We start from the raw sequence: 24449 nt of genomic DNA on the forward strand, positions 1-24449 counted from the left end.
ATCACAATAGTGTGACTCGTACAGATCTATGACATTGGCTAGCTGATCATTGTGTTCCTAGAAGTGAAATAAAGAGGAAATCTACTAAATTCCTATATGATCTACATAGAGAAAGAAGTTGTAAGTCAATTGAAGAAAAGTCTAACCTGAATCATAAAAACAGAGAGTCATGGTCTCTCAAACATTTGTCAGACTTGAGTCAGTTTAGAGACCCAGATCCCTTGAATGAAGAAAGGGTTGATCACCTTGAGGAAGGACCCCAGTACACTGTCAAAAATTTATACTGTTAACAAAGCAAAAACAGAAGGAAAAAAAACAGCAGCAGACCCACTGAACCCAAGAATGGACTAGCAGTTACCAAAGGGAAAGGGGTTGGAGAAGATGGGTGGGACGGGAGGGAGAAGGGTATTAAGGGGCATTATAATTAGCACACATAATGTAGGGGGGCACAGGGAAGGCAGGATAGCACAGAGTAAGACAAGTAGTGACTCTATAGCATCTTACTATACTGATGGACAGTGACTGTAATGGGATATGTAATGGGGACTTGATAATAGGGGGGAATGTAGTAACCACAATGTTGCTCATGTGAAAACCTTCATAAGACTGTATATCGATACTTTAATTAAAAAAATTATACTGTTAATCTTTCTCCCAGCTTTTCCCACAGAGACCTATGGTTCTTTATCAGGGACCAGTGTACTGAAAAAATGAAATATCAGATCTTTTGGGATAAATAGATACTGACTCTGAAATAACACTAATTCTAAGAGGCTCAAACATCACTGTGATCTACCAGACAGACATGATAATTCTCACATCTCCACTCAACTTGCCTATTTGGCCTGTACAAAGACAGATGGATCTTGGAGAATGACAGTGGATTATTGTAACCTTAAGGATGTGGTGACTACAATTGCAGCATCTATACCAAACATGGCTTCATTGAATGAGCAAATTACCACATCTCTTGGTAACTGGCATTCAGCTATTGATCTGTCAAAAGACTTTTTCTCCATCCCTGTCATTAAAGCCCACCAAAACTGTTTGTTCTCAGTTGGCAAGGCTAACAATAAACTTTCACTTGCCTACCTCTGGGGTCTATCAACTCTCCAGCTGTATGTAGTAATTTGGTCATAGACCTCTTGATCACATTTTCCTTCAACAACATATCACACCAGTCCATTGTATTGATGATATACTGATTGGATCCAGCAAGAAAGAAGTAGGAACCACTCTAAACTTAATGGAAGATATTTGTGTGTCAAAAGCTGAGAAATAACAAGTTAATTAAATATTACCAATGGAAAAACATACATTCTGCATTTTTCCAAATTTATAGTCTCCTTCAAGGGAAGCTGTAGCAGACCCAACCCGAGATACTTGCAGATCCTAATAATGTTCCTAAGAATGTTAGGCTGGGATATACAAAAGCACTAAGAAGGCTAGGCTGGCCACTAAACATTATGCCACCTTGAAGAGATGATTTCAGATAGCAAAGACAACTGGAGAAGGAAAAAAATAAAAAGTTTATTCTCTTCCAAGTTCATTTCAGGTGTTCTGTTCCAATATTAGATCTTCTTAAAATTAATAGCATCCCTTTACAGTCAGTTCCAGGAATTTACAAATGTAGCAGCACCATTAATCAATACATTCGGGATGGGTGTGGGAGGGCAATAATTTCAAAAACAATATAATATGAGCTAAGACAAAGTATCATCATTACCCTATTCATATATATTACCCACTTTTCTCATAGATAGGTTCCCTTTAAAATGAATAGTGAAGGAGAAAAATAAAAATGTTTCAACCATAGTCCTAAAGCTAATCTTATATATGTTTATATTTTCATTCCCATGTATTAAAAATTTATATTAAATGAGTTTCAAACATCTGCAGTATCAGGCATCAGGTGGCATCATCAAGTAGATGTGTGCCACTTTCATTAAAAGCAGCCAGGTCTGTCCAGCAGAATCAATTGGGTCCTATGGGATTTCTTCCATGTGTCCTGTTTCCTGTTGCCTTGTCTTTCTTGCTGGTTCCTATTATTTGTATCCCATTGGGATTTCTAGTGTCTTTTTTATTCAACTCTTGGCTTTGCTCTTCAATAACACAGTAATTGACCCCAAACCTATCAAATGGCTACTTTGCCCTTATATTAAATTTGTGGGCACCAGCTCTCCAGGATTGACTGCTATGTGCCCTGTGTCTGATGCTGCTATAGTCTATGCAGTACATGATATTAGGATCTGTCAGTGAGCCATGAAAAACACATCAAGATTGGGCATACAACTAAAACTGAATGAGGGTTACACAATGTATAAATTTATTAAAAGTCGCTAAGCTGTACACTTAGAATGGCTGAATCTTATGACACATAAATTATACCATAGTAAATCTTAGTTTAATCAGGTAATGGAAGTAGGTAGGACAAGTTTGCAGTGACACTGAATCCATCCAGAGAGTAAATTAGTATAGAGGGTGCTATCATCATGACAAGGGCTGACCACATAGAAAATCAGCTCACAGAGTCAAAGCATGGGGACTGTTAGTTACTTTACAGCCTCAATTCTGCAAGAGGGCTAGACTAAGTACAAGTGAAACGAGAGACTGAAGATTAAGCAGAGTGAAGAAAGCTCATGGGAGGAATATTCAGATGCAGGAACTTAACGTTAAATGCAAGTTTAGAGTGGTTCCTACTTCTTTCTTGCTGGATCCAATCAGTATATCATCAATACAATGGACTGGTGTGATATGTTGTTGAAAAAAAAGGAGTAGCTATGACTGAGAAAGCCAAACTAAAACGTGGCACTCATTCCTGTGAAGCAAGGACACCCCGGGCATACTAGACCAGGGGTCAGCCACAGAGCACCCACTTCTATCCACTCTTACCATTCTCTGCCCTCCCAAACAAGACCCAGTATGGGTTGAAGTTAGTTTAATCAAGTCTTTCTTTTGTTAGAAGTAGCTCAGTAATTTAGGATGAGCCTTTGTTGGCAGACCCACTTGTATTTTTTCCAAGAAATGTTTAATTTTTCCAAAATTTTATTTCTTGAATTTCTAAACATAGATGAAAGTATTTTTTAAAGTAGTGAGAAGGAGGTTTTGAGTTTTTATGGCTTTCACATTTTCCAAGTGATACTGAGAGAATGAAATTCAGTCAAGATATAGTTAGTTAGTGCCTACTGTGTGCAAAGCACCGTGTTAGATACTGGAACTGCAAAGATGGACAGCCATCATTACTATCAAGGTACTTGCTATAGATGAGAACATCTGTGTCCCCCAAAATGCATAGGTTAAATCCTAACATCCAATGTGATGGTACTCGGAGGTTGGAACCTTTGGGAGGTGATTAGGTTACGAAGATAGAGCCCTCATGAATGGGATTAGTGCCCTTATAAAGGAGGCCCCAGAGAGCTCTCCCGCCTACTCCGTCACGTGTGGACACAGAGTGGTTGGTAGTCTGCAATCAGAAAGTGGGCTTTCACCAGACACCAGCTGCCAATGTCTTTATCTTAGGGTTCCCATCCTCTAGAACTATGAAAAATAATTTATGTTGTTTATAAATCACTTAGTCTCTGATATTTTTGTTAAAGCAGCCTGAACAGACTAAGACAGTATTTATCAGAGAGGTGAGGTACAGAAATACCAGTGTTCATTGTGTATATAAATACAATGGGCTGTGAGTGTTCAAACGCTTTAGAGCATAACATAACTACCTAGTCTACACTGAGGAATCAAGGACTAGGTCAAACCAAAGGTGACATTTGCAGGAAGAGCTGAAGGAGAAAAGGATTTTGAAAGGTGGACAAGGTAGATGATAGCATTCCACCCGTAGAAAATAAGATGCAAAACTATGAGATCATATGACATGTTCTTCCTTTAAACACGGGAGAAACTGACATCTTCCAGGAACTACATAAAGTATAGTGTTTCTGGAGAGGGGATGGGAGAGGAATGATGGGGCTTGAAAAAATCATTATAGGCTATATGTATCAGCTAGTTAAGGCAAGTCACTGGAAAATTCTGAGCAAGGGAATCACATACTAAAAACCCTTGGAAATCTGTGAAGAGGATGGACCAAAGAAGGAGGAGACCTATACTCAGGGGCTTCGGCCACATCCAGGTAAGGCATGATGGGTGGATTGGAGAGAATGGAATGGATATTTAGTATGTAAGATGGACACAACAATTAGTAAATAACACTAACATTTATACAGCTCTATTTGTCAGGTACTGGCACTGTACAATGACTAAAACTCAGGTTCTGGAATCCAACTTCCTGAGCTCAGCATTGTGTCTCCTTCCATTAACCATCATAAGCAAAGTGCCCAGCTTCGCTGTACCTTATCTGTCAAATATGACCTACTCCATGGGACCATGAGAATTAATCAGTTACTAAATGAAAGACATTCCAGTGCCTGGAACGTAGTAAGCACTCAAAAATGTTAACAATTATTATTATCTCATTTCACAGATGAGTAAACTATAATATACTTAAAGAGTAGGTAGCTGTATATGAATGTGTTTCACACTCACGTTTGTATTAACTCTAGAGCATGAGCATATTAACTTTTCTCATGACTCCAAGTCCTCTGACTGACAGACTATGCTCAGTGATAGAAGCTTGAGAAGGAGAAAAGATTTCAGATGATCAGACGATCTGGTTTTTATTTGAATGTTCTATTTAAACTTTGGATTTCCTATATTTTCAGGTTAGGTAGTTACACAATCTTTAATTCCAAGGGCTTATTTGAGATTGATTATACCTTCATACTCTATTTTAAGAGCAGTTGTTTTTCACTAATAGCCCTTGATGCTCCCAGTAAGCACCAATTAAACTGGAGAGTGAATAACATATCTAGAGACTGGACTGGACCAATCAAATTCTCCTTCCTGAATATTAACCCAAGAAATTTGGTAGCTGCATGGTGATAGACTGTGGATGGAACAGACACTTTAGGGAATGCAGTAGTCTGTTTCAGGTTAACAAGATTTATATAGGCAGACTATAGAAGGTTTTGCTAATTAAGAAGTTCTGATTTTATCACACTGACAAAGAAAAATCACCAAGATTTTGAGTAGGAGAGTTTCTTCGTGAAAATAAATAAGGATATTGAATTTATAAGGTTAAGTAAAGTTTATTGAAGGCTAAAGAGGTCAAGTTTATTGGGAACATAAATTCTTAGGTCATAGTACTGACAGTTGATAGTAATGGATAGATGAAAAGCCTTTCTAACAAAGAATTTACAGTACTTAATGATAAAATGTAAAAGGTAAATGAAAGAGAGGAACCAAAAGTTGACTAAAATATTTTGAGTTTAGAGTGCATATTACTAAAAAAAGAGATTCTAAGAGGCAAAGATGCTTTTAGGGCATTGAATTAAAATTTTGAGTACATTGAACCTCAGATAGTGACAGACCATTTAACTGAAAATATCTAACTCGATGCTTGATATTAAAAGATTTCATAGCTGGAAAGTATCTTAGAAATTATCATGACCCAATTGCTTTATTGCTTGAGTGAGAAAAATGAGATCTAGAATGATAAATAATTTATTCAATATAACACAATAATTAGTACAGAACCAGAACTTAAACCTTTTGGCTTCCAAATCCAGTGCTCTTGACTACATTGCAGTACCTTCTCTAACAGATTCTTAGTGAGGTCATTCTGGTAGCAGAGTGGAGGATGGGATTCAGGGATGCAAACTAGAGTCAGGGCACTGGTAGACAGGCCGTCTCACAGCATTCCCAGTGAGAAGTTATGAAGGCTGGCACGAGGCAGTGCAAGTTAAAGTGACTAGACTATACACTCGGGGTATGAGAAAGGTAAAATGGGCATAATTTGGTGTAGGAGGCATTTAGGATGCTCTACAGGCATTTAACTAGGAAAATGGAAAGGCAGTGGTGGCTTAAACCAAAATAGAAACCTAGAAAGGGGTGTAGGTTTTAATTGGAAATCTGACAGTTCAGACTGGGATGCACTGAATTGACAATTATTTGTCTTCTCATAGGATTTGGAGAAACAAATGATATATGTCGGGTGTGGGATGCCAATGAAAATGGAAAAGCTGGCTTCCAAAGAAATACACCTAACTCTCTCACTGTACAAACTAAGCAACAGGTTATAGCAACTACAGAAAATTCGAGTGTTGGAGGAGTGATTTGCCTTGTGTTTTTCCATCCCTGGTGAGTCAGAGCTAAAGATGGCGCCTGTGGCAGGAGTCAGTAAGTGGGAGGGGGCATTGGGTGTAGAAAACTGATGAAGTAAAAAATAGTGGTAAAAGATAGGTAATCACCAGAAGAAACACAGAACTAAAGGTATTTCCAGCAGCCCCCCTTATCTCCAAGGGATATGTGATAGGACCCCCAGTGGATGCCTAAAACTGCAGATAGTACCAAACCCTATATATGCTATGTTTTTTCCTACATGGGCATACCTATGATAAAGTATAATTTATACATTAGGTACAGTTAGAGATTAACAACTAATAAAATAGAACAATTACACCAGTATACTGTCATATAAGTTATATGAACATGGTCTTTCTCAAAATATCTTACTGCACTCTTCTCACCCTCTTCTTGTGATTATTTGAGATTATAAAATGCCTAACTGATGAGATGAAGTGAGGTGAGTGATGTAGGCATTGTGACATAGCATTAGGCTTCAACTGACCTTCTGACAATACATTAGGGGGAGGACAATCTGCTTCCAGACTACGGTTGATCACGGGTAACTGAAATCATGGAAAGCAAAACTGTGGATAAGGGGGCACTGTTCTCAGGAGTAGAACTTTGTGAAGAAGTAGTGAACCAGGAATTTCTTACTTTTCCCTTATAAGCCTTTGTATATTATTAATGCCTTACCTTAATAATAATTTATTCTAAACACTTTTAAAGACATAAAATTATAAATTATGTCAAGGAGAGAAAAAAATGGGATCGTGATGCTAACTAATATACAATAATTACATATTTTTAGAACTTTACATACTAAGTGTACAAAGATAATTTTAAATGTGAGAACAAGGGAAGTCCCTTCTTGCTTGTGGTAGAGAATCTGACCTGAGTCCTCCAAAGCAAGGCTGGTAATTACTCACAGCAGGGCTTGGGAAGCCCCTATGTTTTCACACTTTGTAAGAGTGATGAAGTTAGCTCTCAATCTTGCAAAGAGATACCATTTGAACAATAAGATGGATATTTAGGCATTAATAGTCACAAAAGGCCTTACTTACAGGATGAAGGTCTGAAATGTGCCTTTTGTTCAGATGAGGCCTGTCTTCATAGATGAAGGATGAGCTGTCTAGACAGTGTCCCTTAATAACAGGAAAGGGCTCTGGATTCTCCTAAGTGTTGCTAGACAGACTCTGGCACTACAGACACCGTTCTGTGCTGCATTAATCCAGAAATGATATTTTTCAGACCTGTCAGATGCATCTCATCAACTGTTATAAATTCAAACTAGTTGATTAAACACCAATGAAGTGGTTTGGATACCAAAGGGGTACCTAATAATATGTAAAAATAAGGCCATGCCTGTAAACTAGGGTCTTTTAGGCACAATGATCTGCGTCAATTTGCTGCCATCTAGTGTTCACTTTAGAGACCTAAACTGAGCACACCCTGACATTTTTTTTTTTTAATTCTTAGTCTCTGAAGCAGTTCCTGGTTTTCATGGGGCCTTATGAGACCGAAATAAAAATATTTTCCTAATAAAAGAGTATTCATATTTAGACAAAAAATCTATAAACAGCTTTATACATTGTGGGCAACTCAGTGACTTCTGATATAATACATATCTGTAGGTTTATCAAGTTTTCTTAGCATGTCACCACACAGAAAGTTTGTAAAGAAGAATAATTTCAGTAAGTCATCTGTTAAATTTGAATGGCAATCACTGTTACAAGCACTTACTAGTAACCCATGAAATTCCCTGTAACATATATTAAGAGTTGATAGAGAGCAATTCTTTTATAGCCAGTATGTCAAAGAGATACTCTGGGGGGAAAAAAATTCTGAAAATCAGCTAGAAATACTGACTAAATTACATCATTGGGCTCACTGAAAAGTAAATGAAATTCTCAGGGGCCCAAAGAGAAGAGAGAGAGCTGAAAAAAAAGCGGTAAGCAGGGACCGAAGACATTCCTGCCTAGAGGCATTTACTGGTTCCCAGAATGTAACCTCTCAAACCACAGGACATGAAGCCTTGTTCAGTGTGGGAACTAAGGTCTCTGCATAAAGCTGGAGCCCTCAAAAGACTGCACCTGCAAAGAGAGACAAAGAGGCTTGAATGGGCTAAAGTTTGGATAGAGAAAAAAAAAAACTCCCCTCTGAATTATAAACATAGACTCTACACAGAATTTGGGTTCAAATCTATACTAACCTGATAGGTTGTATATGGAACATAAGAAAAGGAGAAAGGTCAGAGATTACTCCAAGGTGTCTGGTGTTTGGCTTTAGTAACTGGAAAAAATGTAGTTGCCATTATGAGATGAAGAAAGCTTCCAGTGGGATTTATCTGAGGAAGCAAACGATTATGATTTCAGTGTTGGACAGAATTAGTTTGAGATGCCTATTAAACGCTGAAGTAAAGATATCTAGTATGGAGTTGGATATATCTGTCTGAAGTTCAGGCGAGAAGAATGGGCCAGGGAGATAGCTTTGGGAGTATCTGTGTTGGGACTAGAGAGACTGGGAGTGATCACTAAGTGAGTAAATGTAGATAGAACAAAGATCCAAGCGGTTAGCTCTGGGAAATTCTAATAAATACCAAGAGATTAAGGAGACAAGCAAAACTAAAGAAGGAGACCGAGAAGGAGGAAAAGTAGAAAAATGTGAAATCACCAGTTATAAAATATAGTAAGAGAAGTTAATGCATTCAAAATAGCACCAGAAATATATATATAATACTGAGGAATAAATTTAATAACAATATGAGAGACTTATATGAAAGCTCTTAAGTTTGAAAAACCCACCATATTTACTTTTTTATTATAATTGGTAAGGAAACTCTGGAATTAGATGATACAGTATGAAGCCATTAAAATGAATGAGATAGATGTACATTACTGACATAAAAAGACTTCTAGGATAGTAATAGATGATAACGACAAGAACAAGGTGGCATGACAAAATCTATAGTATAAAATTATCTTTACAATTCAGTATTTTAGTATATACACGAAAGAAGGTCTGGAACAATGTACAAAAAATTATTATCAATGATTAATTTATGGCAGACTTTTAGTGCTACATTGTAGACATCTGGATGACTGTTTGAATTTTTACCATGAGTACATATGAATATTACTAACAAAGCTAGAATTTTTAATGAAGCTTATGTGGCAGAAATAATAGCATGGAATGAAACTAAAACATAAAATTAATTTAAGAAAGGACTAGTAAACATCTTACATACAATATGACCAAAATTAAAATGTGCATGGAAAACAGACTGAAAAAATAAATTGCCAAAATAGCTACATAAGATTCTTTGTGAATAGTAGCACTGAGTATTTTTCTTTCCTTTTTTCTGTGGTTCTATGTCTTTCAAATTCTCTATAATGAGTTTTCTTACTTCTCTTTTTCCTGTTCACTATGAAAATTTCCAAACACACAAAGAACAAGTATAGTTAAATACCAGGCACCTATCAGCCAGCTCCAATAACCATCACAATTTAGATATATATGTGTTATCTTTCCTGCACCTGTTTTTTTTCTGGAATATTTTAAAGCAAATCTCAGATATCTTGTCATTCTATTCTATGAACTTAAAAAAAGTCATATTCTTATATAACCACAATACCATTATTTCATCTATTAAGAATTTATAAAAATTACTAAATATCATCTCAGAGATTAAAAATCTCTGCCTAAAACGTGTCCTTACACAGTTGGCTTGTTTTCAATGAGAATCCAAAGTCCAATCATTGCTTCTGTATACTTCCAGAACCTTACTTCAGCAGATATGAACTGAGTTGTGAACCCCACCCCAAAATTCATGTTAAATACTTAACCTTAATACCTCAGAATGTGACTGTTTGGAGATACATTTTTTAAGGAGGTAATTAAGTTAAAATTAGGTCATTAGGGTGGGCTCTAATCCAATATAACTGATGTCCCTCTAAGAAGAAGAGATCAGGACACAGGCAGATACCTCTAAGACTATATGATGACACAGGGAGATGGCAGCTACCTACAAGCCAAGGACAAAGGCCTCAGAAGAAACCAGCCCCGCCAGCCACATTGGTCATGGACTTCTAACCTCCAGAATTTTGAGAAAATTTATTTCTGTTGTTTAAGCCACACAGTCTGCAGCATTTTGTATAGCAGCCCCAGCAAACTAAAACAAGCAGTAACACCAACATCTGTTCTAACTGGTTAGTGCACACATCCTGTACAGGGGATAAATATTTTGTGTATCCACCATATGTCTGTTTTGTTCAGTAAGTTCACTATTTTAAAATGTATTAAATGCTTTGAATACCCTAAATCTTTTTCCATGAATAGTTGGCCAATTTTATTATTATTATTATTATTACCAAACTACCCTTTATTACTTGTCTCTCCTAGTACCAGTAGAGTGACCTTACTCTTGCATCTTCAGTTAGTGAGAGTAAAAGTGACATATCTACTTTCTCCATTCTGAATGAGTTTCATGAAAAATTCATGTTTACTATATACTCAACTGCCACCTGGACATATCCCACTGAAACTAAATATCTTTTCCTCCATACCTTCTCTTCCTGCTTTTCCATTGTTAATTAATCAATTAGCCATTCTCTACCTGGTTACTTAAGCCAGAAATCTCAGTACCTTTACAACTTTTTTTATAATTTTAAAATACTTTTAAACTTACAGAAAAATGGCAATAGTATAAAAAACTTCCATCTTTGCCCAAATTCTCCAGTTGTTAACATATTACACTTGCTTCATTCTGTTTCTCTCTATATATATTTATATTTACTTATTTACATATTTTTTTCTGAACCATGTAAGTTGCATACATGAAGCTTCATTATCTTTAAATACTTCAGTGCATATTTTCTAGAAACAAAGATATCTCCTACATTACCAGAGTGTAATCATCAAAATCAGGAAATTAACATTGTTAAAATACTACTGTCTAGTCCACAGATCCCATTCAAATTTTGTCAATTGCCCCAATAATATCCTTCATAGCAAAAGATACAATTTAGAGTCATGTTCCATTTAGTTGCCATGTCTCTTTAATCTCCTACAATCTGAAAAAGTACTTTAATTATTCGTCTTTCATGACCTCGACACTTTTGAAGAGAACAGGTCTATGATATTGTAGAATATCCCTCAATTTAGGGTTGGCTGATCTTTTCGCACAATTAGATTCAGGTTATGCATTTTGGGCAGGAATATCACAGAAGCGTGTTCTAAGTGTCTTTTACCAGGTGGCACGTGATATCGATTTGTCCTATTACTGGGGATGGTAACTTTAGTCACCATTGCCAGATTTCTGCACTGTCAAGTTTCTGTTTTTCCCTTTGTTATTAGTAAGGATTTGGTCAGGAGATAATTTGAGATTATATCTGCCTATATATCTACATATCATCTATTATGTTCCTCTTAAAACTCTTACCCTCCAGTTTTAGCATATGTTGATGATTCTTGCCTGAATCGGTTTTTACTATAACGGTTGCCAAATAGTGATGTTCTATCTATATCATTCTTCTGTTTTTTAGTTGGCAATCTAATGTAAGAAAGAGCTTTTCTTTATTTCCATTTTTAAAAATTCATGTATTTCTTTCAGTATGGACTCACATATTCTTATTTTATTCAGTGCATCATAATCTATTAACATTATAGTGGTGCTTAGGTTGACACAGGATGTAGTCGATGGGGGCTCCTTCAAGCTGGCTTCCATGTCCCTTTGATATGTTTCATCATTTTGTAAGAACTTCTTTAATTTCTGGTACAACAAGATTTTCCAGCACATGTTGCACTTTCCTGCCCCCACTCTGAATCAGCCATTTCTCCAGAGAGGCTCTAGTTCCTTTTCGTGGAGAATGGTGTTTAGAAACCAGTATCTACGCACTAAATACTCATTGCTTCTAGGATATCATTGTTCCTAGAACTTTTTAGCAGAGACAGTTAGGGAAAAAATAGATAGGTAATAGATAGGTAGATAGGTAGGTAGCAGACACACACACACACTTTTATCTGTTTCTTTATGTATTTATGGATACATGGAAAACTGAGTTCACACTAATATATCTAATTTTAATGCAATACTACTACAAGAGAAGAGTCTTCCAGAATTCCTCCTGTTCCTATTTGTAACTCCCTACTCTGTTAAGGAAAAACTTAGCTCCTATTAGCCTCAATATATTTATTACCTCACTCCCCATTCATGTAACCTTCATGGCCCTGATATGCTTTGTTAACTCTTCACTTGGCAAGAAGGGATAGAAGCTGGTCATCATTCTTGATTCCTTCCTATCATTCACTCCTCCCTCTAATCAATCAAGTCCTGACATTTCTACCTCCTAATTATCTCTCCAACTGGTGCACTTCTGTTCATTCTGACTGCTTCAACATTTGCCCTTACCACTATCATCTCTTACATGACCCACAACGGCATGTTAAGTAATATTCCTGGATCGAGATTTGCTTTCTTCCCATCCATTTTCTATAGTATAGCTAGAGTTTCCTCTCTGAAATTAAAAATTGACCATTTTAGTCCATGGTTAAAACCCTTCAGTGGTTCCTCACTGACCCCACATTACTGTCTGGATCTCTTCAAAACTTGCTTATCTTTCTTGTTTCACTTCTTCTGAAATCCTCTAGCCTCATTCTTGACCTAGTCAGCCATGCTTAATTTATTTTAGTTCTTGGATTATGCCAAACTTTCTTTTAGTGATCATTGTTGTTCACCTTTCTCTACCAGGAACCCTTTCTAACAAGAACAACTCTACACATTGTTTAGGTCTTTACTTAAATGTCACTTCTGCTATGAAACATTCCCTGACACCACCCCCCTACACCCCACCATCCTCCACCCCACCACCACCTCTGCAAGGTATTATAAAGGTCCAGGCAAGGGGTGATAGCAGGTATACCTCTCAGCCAGGCTGAGAGACTGGGGAATGTGTTGTGAAAATAATACCTTACTAAGAATGAGCAGCCAGAGTTATAACTTCTTTGTAAAAGTGGGTACTTACATCACAGTTGTGAGAACAGATAAAAAGTACATAAAACACCTATAAAGCATAGCTCCTAGGAGGAGAGCAATATACATCACCAATTACTCATTCAACAAATGTTCATGGAATACTATTTGATAGGTACTGTGGTAGATGCTGGAACTAGAAAAAATAAATTATAATGCAGACATGATATAAATTATTATTTATATAATGATTAAAATATAATTTATATAATCAGTGTCCGAAACATAACAGTGAATATGGTAGGAGTGTTTAGAGGGATTAGTCAACCTGGTTAAGATTCAAAAGATGGATAACATTTGGGCTGAGACATAGAGGAACAGGAGTTTACAACGAGGGATTTTTCTGGGAGTAGGTACAATATGTGCAAAACTGGGGTATGAGAGCATTTGGATTGTTTTGCATGGTACACATAATGCAATATTGCTGAAGCATAAAATTGAAATGAGGCAATGAGAGATGAAACCAGTCAGCGAGATGGAGTGTCTTATATCTTAGGCAAAAAATTTTTCTCCTACGGATCTCCTGTGAAGAATTTTCAGTAGAGTGGCATGATTAAGATTTACATTTTTTGTGAGGTCATTCTGGTAGCAGTATGGAGAACGGAATTCAGGGATCCAAACTGGAAGGGCACTGGTAAAGAGGCCGTCTCACAGCAATCCCAGTGAGAAGTTATGAAGGCTGGCATGAGGCAGTGGAAGTTAAAATGATTAGAAAGGTAAAATGGGCATAATTTGGTGTAGGAGGCATTTAGGATGCTCTACAGGCATTTAACTAGGAAAATGGGAAGGCAGTGGTGGCTTAAACCAAAATAGAAACCTAGAAAGGGGTGTAGGTTTTAACTGGAAATCTGACAGTTCAGACTGGGATGCACTGAATTGACAATTATTTGTCTTCTCATAGGATTTGGAGAAACAAATGATATATGTCGGGTGTGGGATGCCAATAAAAATGGAAAAGCTGGCTTCCAAAGAAATACACCTAACTCTCTCACTGTACAAACTAAGCAACAGGTTATAGCGCACGACTACAACTACAGAAAATTCGAGTGTTGGAGGAGTGATTTGCCTTGTGTTTTTCCATCCCTGGTGAGTCAGAGCTAAAGATGGCGCCTGTGGCAGGAGTCAGTAAGTGGGAGGGGGCATTGGGTGTAGAGATGACGTTTTTCTTTTTGTTCTGCTTTAATCACATAGTGAAATAACTCAACGCCAGAAGAATCATGGATAATTTTTTCCTTAAGTTTTGGTCTGTAGTACAATTCTTCATTCCTCACCTTAAAAGGATGTTGCATTTCGCAGGCGCAGTCTCTTGGCTGAGGACGTCTGTTTCTTTGCCTCATTCATGTTTCTCCGCTTTGGCGGGTGCCACGACAGCCTCCCGGTCTCGCTTGGCCCTCTCCCATTTTTCCCCGCGCTGGCTACAGTTCTGAGCATCGGGCGCTTTTTCTGGGGTGATGCAGGGACTGGCCTCAGGCTCAGAAGGTCGCCCACGTGTTCGCACGGTCCCCCAGCCAACCCGCTCCAGGGTGAGAGGACGTGGTCATAGTCTCGCTTTTCGCGCGCGGGCGTGAGGAGCGCCGCGCGCGGCTCCCAGAGCGCGTGCCCAGCAGCAGTCTGAGGCCCCGCTGGCGAGCGCGCGCTCGCCGCCTCCGCAGGCGCCGCACTGCGGCACCTCCGGACCCAGGCGAAGGCGGCGCGGGGCGGGGCCGCTGGGGGCGCCGAGGCTGGGCAGAGGTTCAGGCGGGGAACGTGGGACGCATCGGTTGTCATGGGGACGGCGGCGTAGGCAGACGCTGGCGTCAGCGGGCGGCGTGCTGCCCGCACTGCGGCAGCTGACCTGCTCTCAGAACCTGGGCAGCTGGCAGCTGTGGTGGCTACGCGGTCGCCTTCCTCACGGCCCGCCCCGCCTCGCGCGGGGAGCTTCTGCGCACGGCCCCCGGCGCCTGCGCTGGCGGGACGGGCTGTCTGCCGCTCTGCGCTGACCTCTGCGTGAGTATGCTCTAGGTCCGCTGTGGCGGGAGCTCGAGCCCGGCGCTCGGCCTGCCCCGGCCTTCTTGGGGGGGCGGCAGATTAGGGAGCTGCTCAGGTCTGAGGGCGCGGGGGACGGGGTGCCGGGAGGCCAGGCGGGGCCGCACTGCGCCGCGGAGCGGAGGGATGTGGTTTTTGAGAGAGACTGCTACGTACTTTTCCTCTTCTGGGGTTCATCTCTCCCGAGCGTTCAGCGGGATGTCCTGAAGAGTGGACGCAATCTTTGCCTTCCCAACTGCCGATTGTGGTTTAAAAGCGTTTAAATGAGATGCGCACCGTTTATTTTCTATTAGGGTGTCAACCTGGTGCTGAATCTTCAGCCTGTGAAACGCCTTCTTAATTACATCTGAGAAAAAGTGATCGATGTACGTTTACAAGAAAAGAGTTAATTACATTAGTAGGGTCGTTTCGTTATGTATACAAATAGAAAAAAATAAACGTAGACTAAGAATCCCTATCAAATGGTTGTGCTTCATTTCAGCATTACTGTGAAAACATCTGCTTGACTGTAGTATATGGCTTCTCCTTTTTTTGAGAAACGGATGCTAACAGTTTTTCACCTGTTGCATTAACGATTGCTTGGACTTTCAGGAAGAAGATTGTTTTAAGGACTGTAGGAAATTTTTTTGTGTAAGATTGGAAAGAAATTCAATTACGAAAAGTTTTTTTTAAATCATATTTAGGATCTTGTTTGTTTACGGAGCCTATATTGATTTATTAATTGAATTATGTATACAGAGTTTTTGTTTTTTTCCCGTGCTATAAAATTCGGTTAAGGGGTGAATTATCCAACTCTGCTTTTTCTCCCCTTGATCTGTAGTCATTTATTGGCTGATAATCAGGTGTTTATGGTAAAAGTAAAATAAGAAGAAACGTAGTGCAGATAATATTCCTGTTCAGTACCTCTTGGCACCTCCTGTAAAAGGGATTGTGAGGGAGAAGCGTTAAATAATGGCATACATGAGGTTCAGGAAATGTCATCTTAAGTTTCAAGTTAATTTTTGCCGATGATGCTGATCAAATATTAGTCACTTTTTAATATATTTACTATAGTACACATTAAGATTTAGAGATGGTTTTGAGGTCTGTTTGCTGTGTTACCAAATAATATTAGTGTTCAGTCAATTGTTCATTAAATAAATAATAGTAAATAATATAAACATGTAATTTACTTAATGCTTTTTATCTATTGCATATTGTTTTTAAATGCTATAATAATGGACATAAAGTAATTACTGAGCACCTATAATGTGCCAGCCACTGTGCTTGTCAGTATTTACTTTACTCCTTACAATAAAGTAGGTGCTGTAGTTAAAAAAAAAAAACCCAAAAAACAAAAATAACAACTCTTAGTTAAATTAAGTAGCTTGCTCTGGGCCACACATTTAGTAAGTGGTAAAACAAGAGCTTAAGCCTGAGTCTTTCTGATTCTAGAACTATTACTGCCCACCCCCCCTCTACTTTTTAAATGGGAAAAACAGACGAAGAGAACACAGGCCTGGCCTATTTGGTAGGGGTCATAGAATATTGTACTGGGGTGAAAATTCAGGGCTGAAGTAGAAGGTATGAAGGTGAAGATACTTGGGGAGCACAGAAAAGTAATTGCATGTCAAGGTTAGAATGCTTCCCAGAGAAGATAACTGTTTGCATTTAGTGTCAAAGGATAGTTAGGAGTTTGTTAGGGATAAGAAAGGGTTTTCTCAGGAGACAAAGGTATATATGCAATGATACAAAGACAAGAGTTTGGCCTATTTGAGGGCCTGCAAGTAGTTTCACATGACTGGAGCACAGAATGTGTGTTCAGGTGTAGCTGGAGAATTGGAAGTAAAGAAAGGCAAGGGGTCATTTTGTAAGTAGCCTTGGACCCTAATGGTCAGGGTTTCATATTTTTTCCAGTGGGTGATTGGGAGCTAGTGTAGGTTGTTGAACAAAGAATTGATATCATCACGTTTGTGTTTAGAAAATTCCTCTGTTTATAGTGTAGAGGATGATTGATTATTTTAAAAGGGAAGGGTGATGGAGGTATGGAAGCAATCTTAAACAGAAAAATTCTTCCATAGCCGTCATGTCCCTCAAAGCTGCTGCCTCTCACTGCCTTTGGGGTAGGGGAAGACAGTTGGAAACAGAATTGTAGGAAGAATTACCTACATGTTTCTTCTACGGGGCTCACCTTGAATTCATTCCCTGACCTGTGGTTGCCAGATTTCTGCCTTTCCATGAACAGCTTTGCACATGTGACTTCCTGACCACAGATCCAGTAGACACTCTTCAAAAGTGGCAGTATCTCTTGGTACTATACACAATGGAAACGCTTATTTCTTAAAACTCTTTTTCTCTTCATTACTTATTCCAAATTTTTACCTGTCTCTCTGATGTCTTTTTATTTTGTGAGCTCCCAGAATTCTGTCCTTGGTACTTCTTTTTTCTTGTAACCACAAATGTGAAAGATTCCCAAATCTTCATCCTAGATCTCCCTGAAGGATTACTGTATTCTATTACCTACCAAACATAATCGAATTGTGTATATATATTTAAATGTAGATTTACACACAACACACACACACACACACACACATACAGTAACAGCTATCATTTTAGAAGGGCTTGCCATGCTCTAAGCATTGTGCCAAGTGTTTTACATCATGTTCTTATTTAATTTTTACAAAAACCATATGAATTATTTACTATTATTCTCTTTTGTAAGATTAGGAAATTGAGGTCCATAGAGATTTCCTCTACTGACAGGTAGAACTGAGATTTGAATTCAGAGTCAGATAGTGGAGCCAATGCTTGCAGCCACTTAATACCCTTAAGATAACCAACCTCAACATGCCCCACTAACTTTACTGTCCCTATTAGAAGTATCTGTTACACTTATAACAGCTGATATTTATTGGTGCATGTTCTAAGGCACTGTTCTAAGTCATTTAACCCTTATAACAACCCTTTGAAAAGGTAGCATTAGACATGATTTTACAGATAAGGAAACAGATGGCCTAAGGTCACACAAGTAACCACAGGAAACTAATTCCAGAACTTGGGCTTTAAACTGCTCCACTATACCTACCCTATCCTGAACTGTATTTTAATTAATGATGTTGCTGGATTATTCTATTTCCAGAAACAAGAATCATCGTTGACTCTTTGTCCTGCTTCTTCAGTAGTTTTTATTTAATTGGCCTAAAATGTCTAAAATGTCATACATTTTCTGCTCAGAGGAAAAGAGAAATTAAGCTAAATATAAATAAGTTTTTTCTTTATTACTCATAGTCATAATATTAGTTCGGCTGTTTTCCTAGATATTGAATGACCATGGAATAATATAAATATTAAATCCTTATTAAGTCCTTATTTGCTTTACATTTGTTTACTTATGTGCTGTCACATTTCAGTTATTGATGTACTTACTTTTGTATCCTCTCTCTTTTCTAATTTGGGATATTAGGAAGTAGATGACCAGGCTTATTAGATCTGTATCTACTAGAAAGAGTAAATACAGGCTCCTATCAATAAAGCATGGGAGTTTTTTATTATGTGTATTTAGTGATGTCTGTTTTGTCTGTGTATGAGATAGTTGTTAATAAGTTAACTCATATCATTACATGTGTTTGTATAAACACTTTTTTTATTTTAGTATCTCTTCTCAGGCTTTTATTATAGTTGGGTTAAAAATACCAAAATACCCTTAATACCAGAGAAACCTGAATGTGGGTCCCCAGGGATCTGGAGCTTTAGCTGATAATTGCTGAAGCAACTCAACTATGTTTTTCTTTTCTTTCTCCTTTTTTAACAGTCTTCAGTTTTATTCTTAAAAATGTATGCATATTGTATGTTTAATATGGAAATTAGTATGTTTGTTTTGGACCTACCCCACCATTTTTAAATAAAATAGAAAATTCAAGAACATATATCTGAGTTTATCCATGGTTTTGATACACAATAATACACATCCAGGAATTTATTTTAGGAAGATGATAGGAATGCTTGTGCTTAACCTTCTCTGTTGTTGTGGCATTTTTAGTGGCAGATACAAAGATATTTAAATTCACTATCTGTAAATGTGCTACCCACAGGCATACTTTACTAATGTAACAGTGTGTACTCTTGGGAAAGCCAATCCTGAAATGGAGTTGTTGTTCTTAAAAGTGCATTGAAATGTTCGTTTTTTTACTTAAAACACTCTTAAAAGTGTATTAGCATACAAGTTAGGTGTTTATTGCCTTTCAAATTTTTTTTAAATTTCTTGTTTCAAATATATGAATATTTTATTCAAATGTGATCCAGTTTTATTCACTTTACTTCAGTCTCTAAGCTGATTCAAATATTTCAAGTTATTTGCATATGACTGGGATAAGAGAACTTGGTTTTATTGGTACAAACCTGATGAGATAGTAGACAAACAATGACATGATCTTCCATGAAAAATATTTTATTACTTTGTTTGGAAATTCTGTTATTACAAGTAAATCCTCTTTGTTTTAATAGGATTCTGATTACAACTCAGTGCTCTCCATAAAGCTGAAATATGCCCACTGGTAAGACTTTTATAAAATTTATATATGTCATACGTATTTTTTTTTAATTTTAAAGTTTGGATTATTTTAAAGGGTTTTTTGACCAATTAATAAAGTTGATGTCATCAACCAAATACTACATTTAGAGATCTTTAATAGTCTTTTATTCAATTTTCTATTTAATGCTGGTTACTAAGGTTAGTATGTATTCAGTGGATGGGAGTTTAGGACTCAGCTGGACAAAGTAATATGGTTAGTTTTTATTCTTTACCATCAAAATGGATGTTTTCCTCTGGAGCTGGCATTGGCAGACTTTTTCCTAAAGGGCGCGCTAGTGAAAATTTTAGATTTGTTGTCTGCTACAACTACTCAGCTCTGCCATTGAATCACAAAAGCAACCAAAACAGTTTTAACAGAGTGGGCATGGCTGTGTTTCAGTAACACTACAAAAACAGGTGATTGTCCTCCAGGCTGTAATTTGCCAACACCGGCTCTGGGACTTCCATTCATTCATTCACTCCAAACAAGTTTATTGAATAGTTTCTTTGTGCTAGACTCCATCATAGCAGCAAGGGATGTAGTTATGAACTACAAACTGTAGTGGGAGAAACAGACAGTATATTTATTATTAGATATACAAATAATTGTACAGTTTCAAGTTGGGTTAAGTGCTGTGAAGGAATTCAACACTCTGCTGTGTGAGAAAGGGGGAAATTTAGATGAGGTTGTCAGGAAATGTTCCACTTTAGGGGCAACATTTCAACAGACAGCTTAAAGATGAGGAGTTAAAGGAAGTTTGCACCAAGTAGAAGCAGCTTCACAGGGAATGTACTTGTTCTGGCAGAGGAACTAAAAGAGCAGTATGGCTAGAGTGTAGGGACCTAAGGGGATAGTTGTCTTGATTTGAAGTTGTGAAGGTAGGCAGGCTGGTAAGTGAAAGACTTCTTGTATTTTATCCTAAGTGAAATGGGAAACTCACAGGATTGTAAGCAAGAGAAAAAGATGGTCTGATTTATGTTTTAAAGGATAAAGCAACTTTAGACTTCTACTACATGTCAAATGCTGGTTATTGACCAGGCAAGTGTTAGCCATTTTTCATGCAAAATAGATCTTTAACATAGGATTATTTTGATTTCACAGATAAGGAAGCTGAAGTTTAGAGAGTTAAGTAACTTGTTTAAGGCCACATAACTACAGTGGTAGATGCTACTGTGCATAATAAGAAAGAAGTTAACAAAGCATACTCTTTTAGAGGGAGTACAGAATAAGAGGGATACAGGTAAGTGAGGTATAACCAAAGCCGAAGAAAAGTTTTTTAAGAAGGAAGGACTGATCAGTTCTGTGTAGCTGGAGAATTCATGCAAGTTTTTGTAAGATTGTGTTCTTTAACATAATAATAATGCAGGTATGTGTTATATTACAATTGTTTAGAAAATGACATACATCTTTGTTATTTGTAGTTGAGAGTGAAGCCAAGGTAAATACGGAAGTTTGCTTTGAGGAATCGCTTAAGACCCACAATGATCTAATATGTGAAAGAAAAAAACTGAAGAAAAATATTGGCAAATCTGGAGAAAAAATCTCAGTGAGTAATTGATCATTTGGTAATGGCGACTAATGTATCTGCATAAAATTACAACTTTCATATTAAAACTCTAAGGAACTTTGGAAATTAAAAAGAAATCTATTTCATGTTCAAAAACATGGAAAAATAAAGCTTACATTGGAATCAACATCACTTTTGGAGTATTGAGTCTTAAATGCTGTCCTACAAGAATAACATAGACAAACTGGTGAGAGCGACTAGGGAAGATGAAACTCAAAACTATCTGTATTTCATATTTTTTAAGAAAATAAAGATTTTTAGCCCAGAATTGTGAAGAACTAAGGAAGTAATATCTCACTTCAGATATTCAATGACTCATTTTTTACTTAGACTTATTCTTCTGTTTCTACCAGCAGAAACAAGAGAAATCAGTGGAACCTTACGGCAATAATTATCCTTTTGTACTCGAAATACACTTTCAAATGATAGAATTATTGGCAGCACACTTGAAGGGATTAAAAATACAGAACTCAAAGCAATACTCAAAGTAGTCAGCAATTATCTACAACCTGATGGTATTTACAATTAATGCACTATTCACTCTTCAAACCTGTCTCAGTATTTCAGTTACATCTTTTACTCCTTTGAACATAATCTCTTGTGTCCTCTTACACAGATGCAATGCAAAAACAAATAACTTCATGAATATTCTGGTAATTGGTATATAATATTTCTTTAGCAGGTTTCTTTATGAGTTATTTACGTCCTACATTTTGTTTGTAGGGAATTTTACTCTATTCTGTATTTTTTCATGCCACCTGTTCATTTTAGTGTTCTATCTGGCAACCATCTGTGTAATATTATATATCCTCAAGTGAATCAAAAATGAATACTAATGTTGAGCAGAATATAGCTGCATGCATGTGAGGGGTTCATAGTAACCAGAGTACTGCATAGTAACCAGTTTAGCACTACTGACAGACAGCGGCAGAATAGGTCTCCCATAGTAGATGCTACCCTAAAACAGAACGTGCTTCTGGTGGTACCAATATGTGATATGTTGGAATAGTAACATATTGAAGATGAAGCATTGCAGATTGGTATCTGCCCCTCCTTTGGATAAGGTGTACATTGGGCAAAAGACAGAACCCTGGAAACAGTTGTCTGCAGTATATTTTTGTGGACTCAGCCAACGTAGAACCTCATATTTTTTTTCACTGTTTTAACTGGGCTTTGTGAGCATGAACAGATGCATGTTAGGCCAGATTTGCTTAATTAAATTGACAACCAGAAAATGGGTAAAAGATAGGTTCATTTACCTGTAGCCCAGTTTTGATGTTGGGGACACACAAGTGTGAGGTGACTGACCATAATCTACCCAGCCTCTTTCGCACAAATGAAGCCATTCATGGTCTCTTTTTATTCAGAAATAAGTACACTGGGAAAATATTTAGGAAGAGATGTTTTCAGCTCAAAAGAAGGGGATCCTGGAGGTCTTAGAGGAAAGTAAAATACTTTTTAAATGATTTACTTTAGGAACTAGAGGAGGAATACCTGCTTTATTTACTAGATAACTAAATGCTATCTTTTAAGCACACTTGTAAACATTTTATATATATGGACATTTTCAATATAGCAGTAAAATTATGAGGTTTTATCTACATTTATAGATGAGGAAACTGGATCACAGAGGTGTTTCATAACTTACCCAATTTAAATAGTAGGAGAACCAGGATTCATATTGACTGACTGCAGAATCTACTGTCTTAACTGCAACCCAGAAGGACTTTTAATAAGAAATGAAGGCATAGGAACTCTATAGAACAAGGAATGGTATGTACAGAACAGATTGAGACTGAAAAGGAAGCAAGCTGAAATGGGAAAATTAAGCAAGGAAAAAGCCATAAGAGGATTCATAATAATGGCAGATTCATCTTACTATTTTCTGCCATATATCAGGCACTATGATAAGAACTTCACAAATACTATTTCTAATTCTCATATTAATCATGAAATATAGGTATTGGGGATTTTTATTTTGCACATGAAGAATTTTATACCGAACAGAGAACCACTTAACAAAGATGTTTGTGAGGGCCAAAAATAGATAAGACTTAAAAATCACAGTCTCTCCACACTCTACCTTCACTTGCCTCCCTAAAACTATATCTCAGGCCTAAAATAGTAGAATTGACACAGTGGAAAAATTTAATCAGTGATGTGGAAGATAAATTTGAGGCATTCTTCCATGAGAAGAAATGGCTAAAACTAAAATGAAAGAAATAATGAAAAAATGAGGACACTTAAAAATATTTGACTTACAAATAAGTGTTCCCACAGAACATTTGTAGACTTGGTAGCAGAAATTTCCAGCTTCCCATATGATGGCTCTTATCTGTGAAAGTGAGTCAGGAAATGATAACGTTGGATGTAAGACATAGTGAAGAAAGCTTGAAATAGCAACTGGAGAAGCTATAAAACAGTACAAATGAACAGATTATGCAACATAGAAGAATTATCTAGTAGCTTTAAGATCTCACTTCAGTTGTTTGACCATATTTTTTAATGGCACCAATTTTTGCAGTGGTTTGGGTTTTGCCAGCAGTATTCAACAGCCTGGTTATATAGTTAAAAAGATGAAGATCACTTAATTTGAACAGTGCCTAGAGTTTTGCCAGATAAGTGTGATGGATGGAATATATGAAAATGGCAAGAGATGATTGAAGTGGCAGTTCATGGAGTTAAAGCATCGGGAACTAAAGATAAGAGGGGCATGATAAATAAGGAGAATATATTGAGAGCATAGTGAACTAATTATTTTATACACCACTAAGTGGAGTGATTTGATACTCAGAAGTAGTAACTGGAACAAATAAATACAAATTGCTAAGTAGAGAATAAACATTTAAAGTATAGCTATTATTAATTTTGAAGTTGCATTTGTATTTTTGCCTATTAAAGGGAAAAATATGTTATGTTATGTTCATTAAATTGTTCTATATCTTGATTTCACTCAGTCATTTTATATTTGTAACTGTTATTTCATAGAGGTGATACCTTTTATGAATAACAGTTTCTAAAAGTTTTTGTTTTGTGTATTAAATTAATTTTAAAGGATGGAAAACATTCTAGATTCTCTAGCTGTCAATAATATCCT

The 24449-nt window shown here is 37.2% G+C and overlaps 1 protein-coding gene across 13 annotated transcripts in view; it reads left to right on the top strand.

Annotated features, from left to right (window-relative positions):
- Positions 1 to 14962: 14962 nt before the first annotated feature.
- Positions 14963 to 24449, top strand: part of AHI1 (Abelson helper integration site 1) — a 203759-nt gene continuing 194272 nt past the window's right edge. For 7 of the 13 annotated variants that reach the window (XR_008992750.1, XR_008992751.1, XR_008992754.1 and 4 more), the window contains exons 1-3: positions 14965 to 15193; positions 19718 to 19767; positions 21207 to 21331. Coding sequence is in view for 6 of the 13 variants with exons in the window: in XM_057489253.1 (XP_057345236.1) it covers positions 19758 to 19767; positions 21207 to 21331 (135 nt within the window). In the remaining 7 variants the exon portion in view is untranslated. Of the gene's footprint in view, positions 15194 to 19717; positions 19768 to 21206; positions 21332 to 24449 lie in introns of all 13 variants that reach the window. The other 6 variants (XR_008992752.1, XM_057489249.1, XM_057489248.1 and 3 more) reach the window with 4 other exon arrangements.

Source organism: Manis pentadactyla, chromosome 12 (assembly GCF_030020395.1).
Source record: "Manis pentadactyla isolate mManPen7 chromosome 12, mManPen7.hap1, whole genome shotgun sequence".
In the NCBI taxonomy this organism is placed as follows: Eukaryota; Metazoa; Chordata; class Mammalia; order Pholidota; family Manidae; genus Manis; species Manis pentadactyla.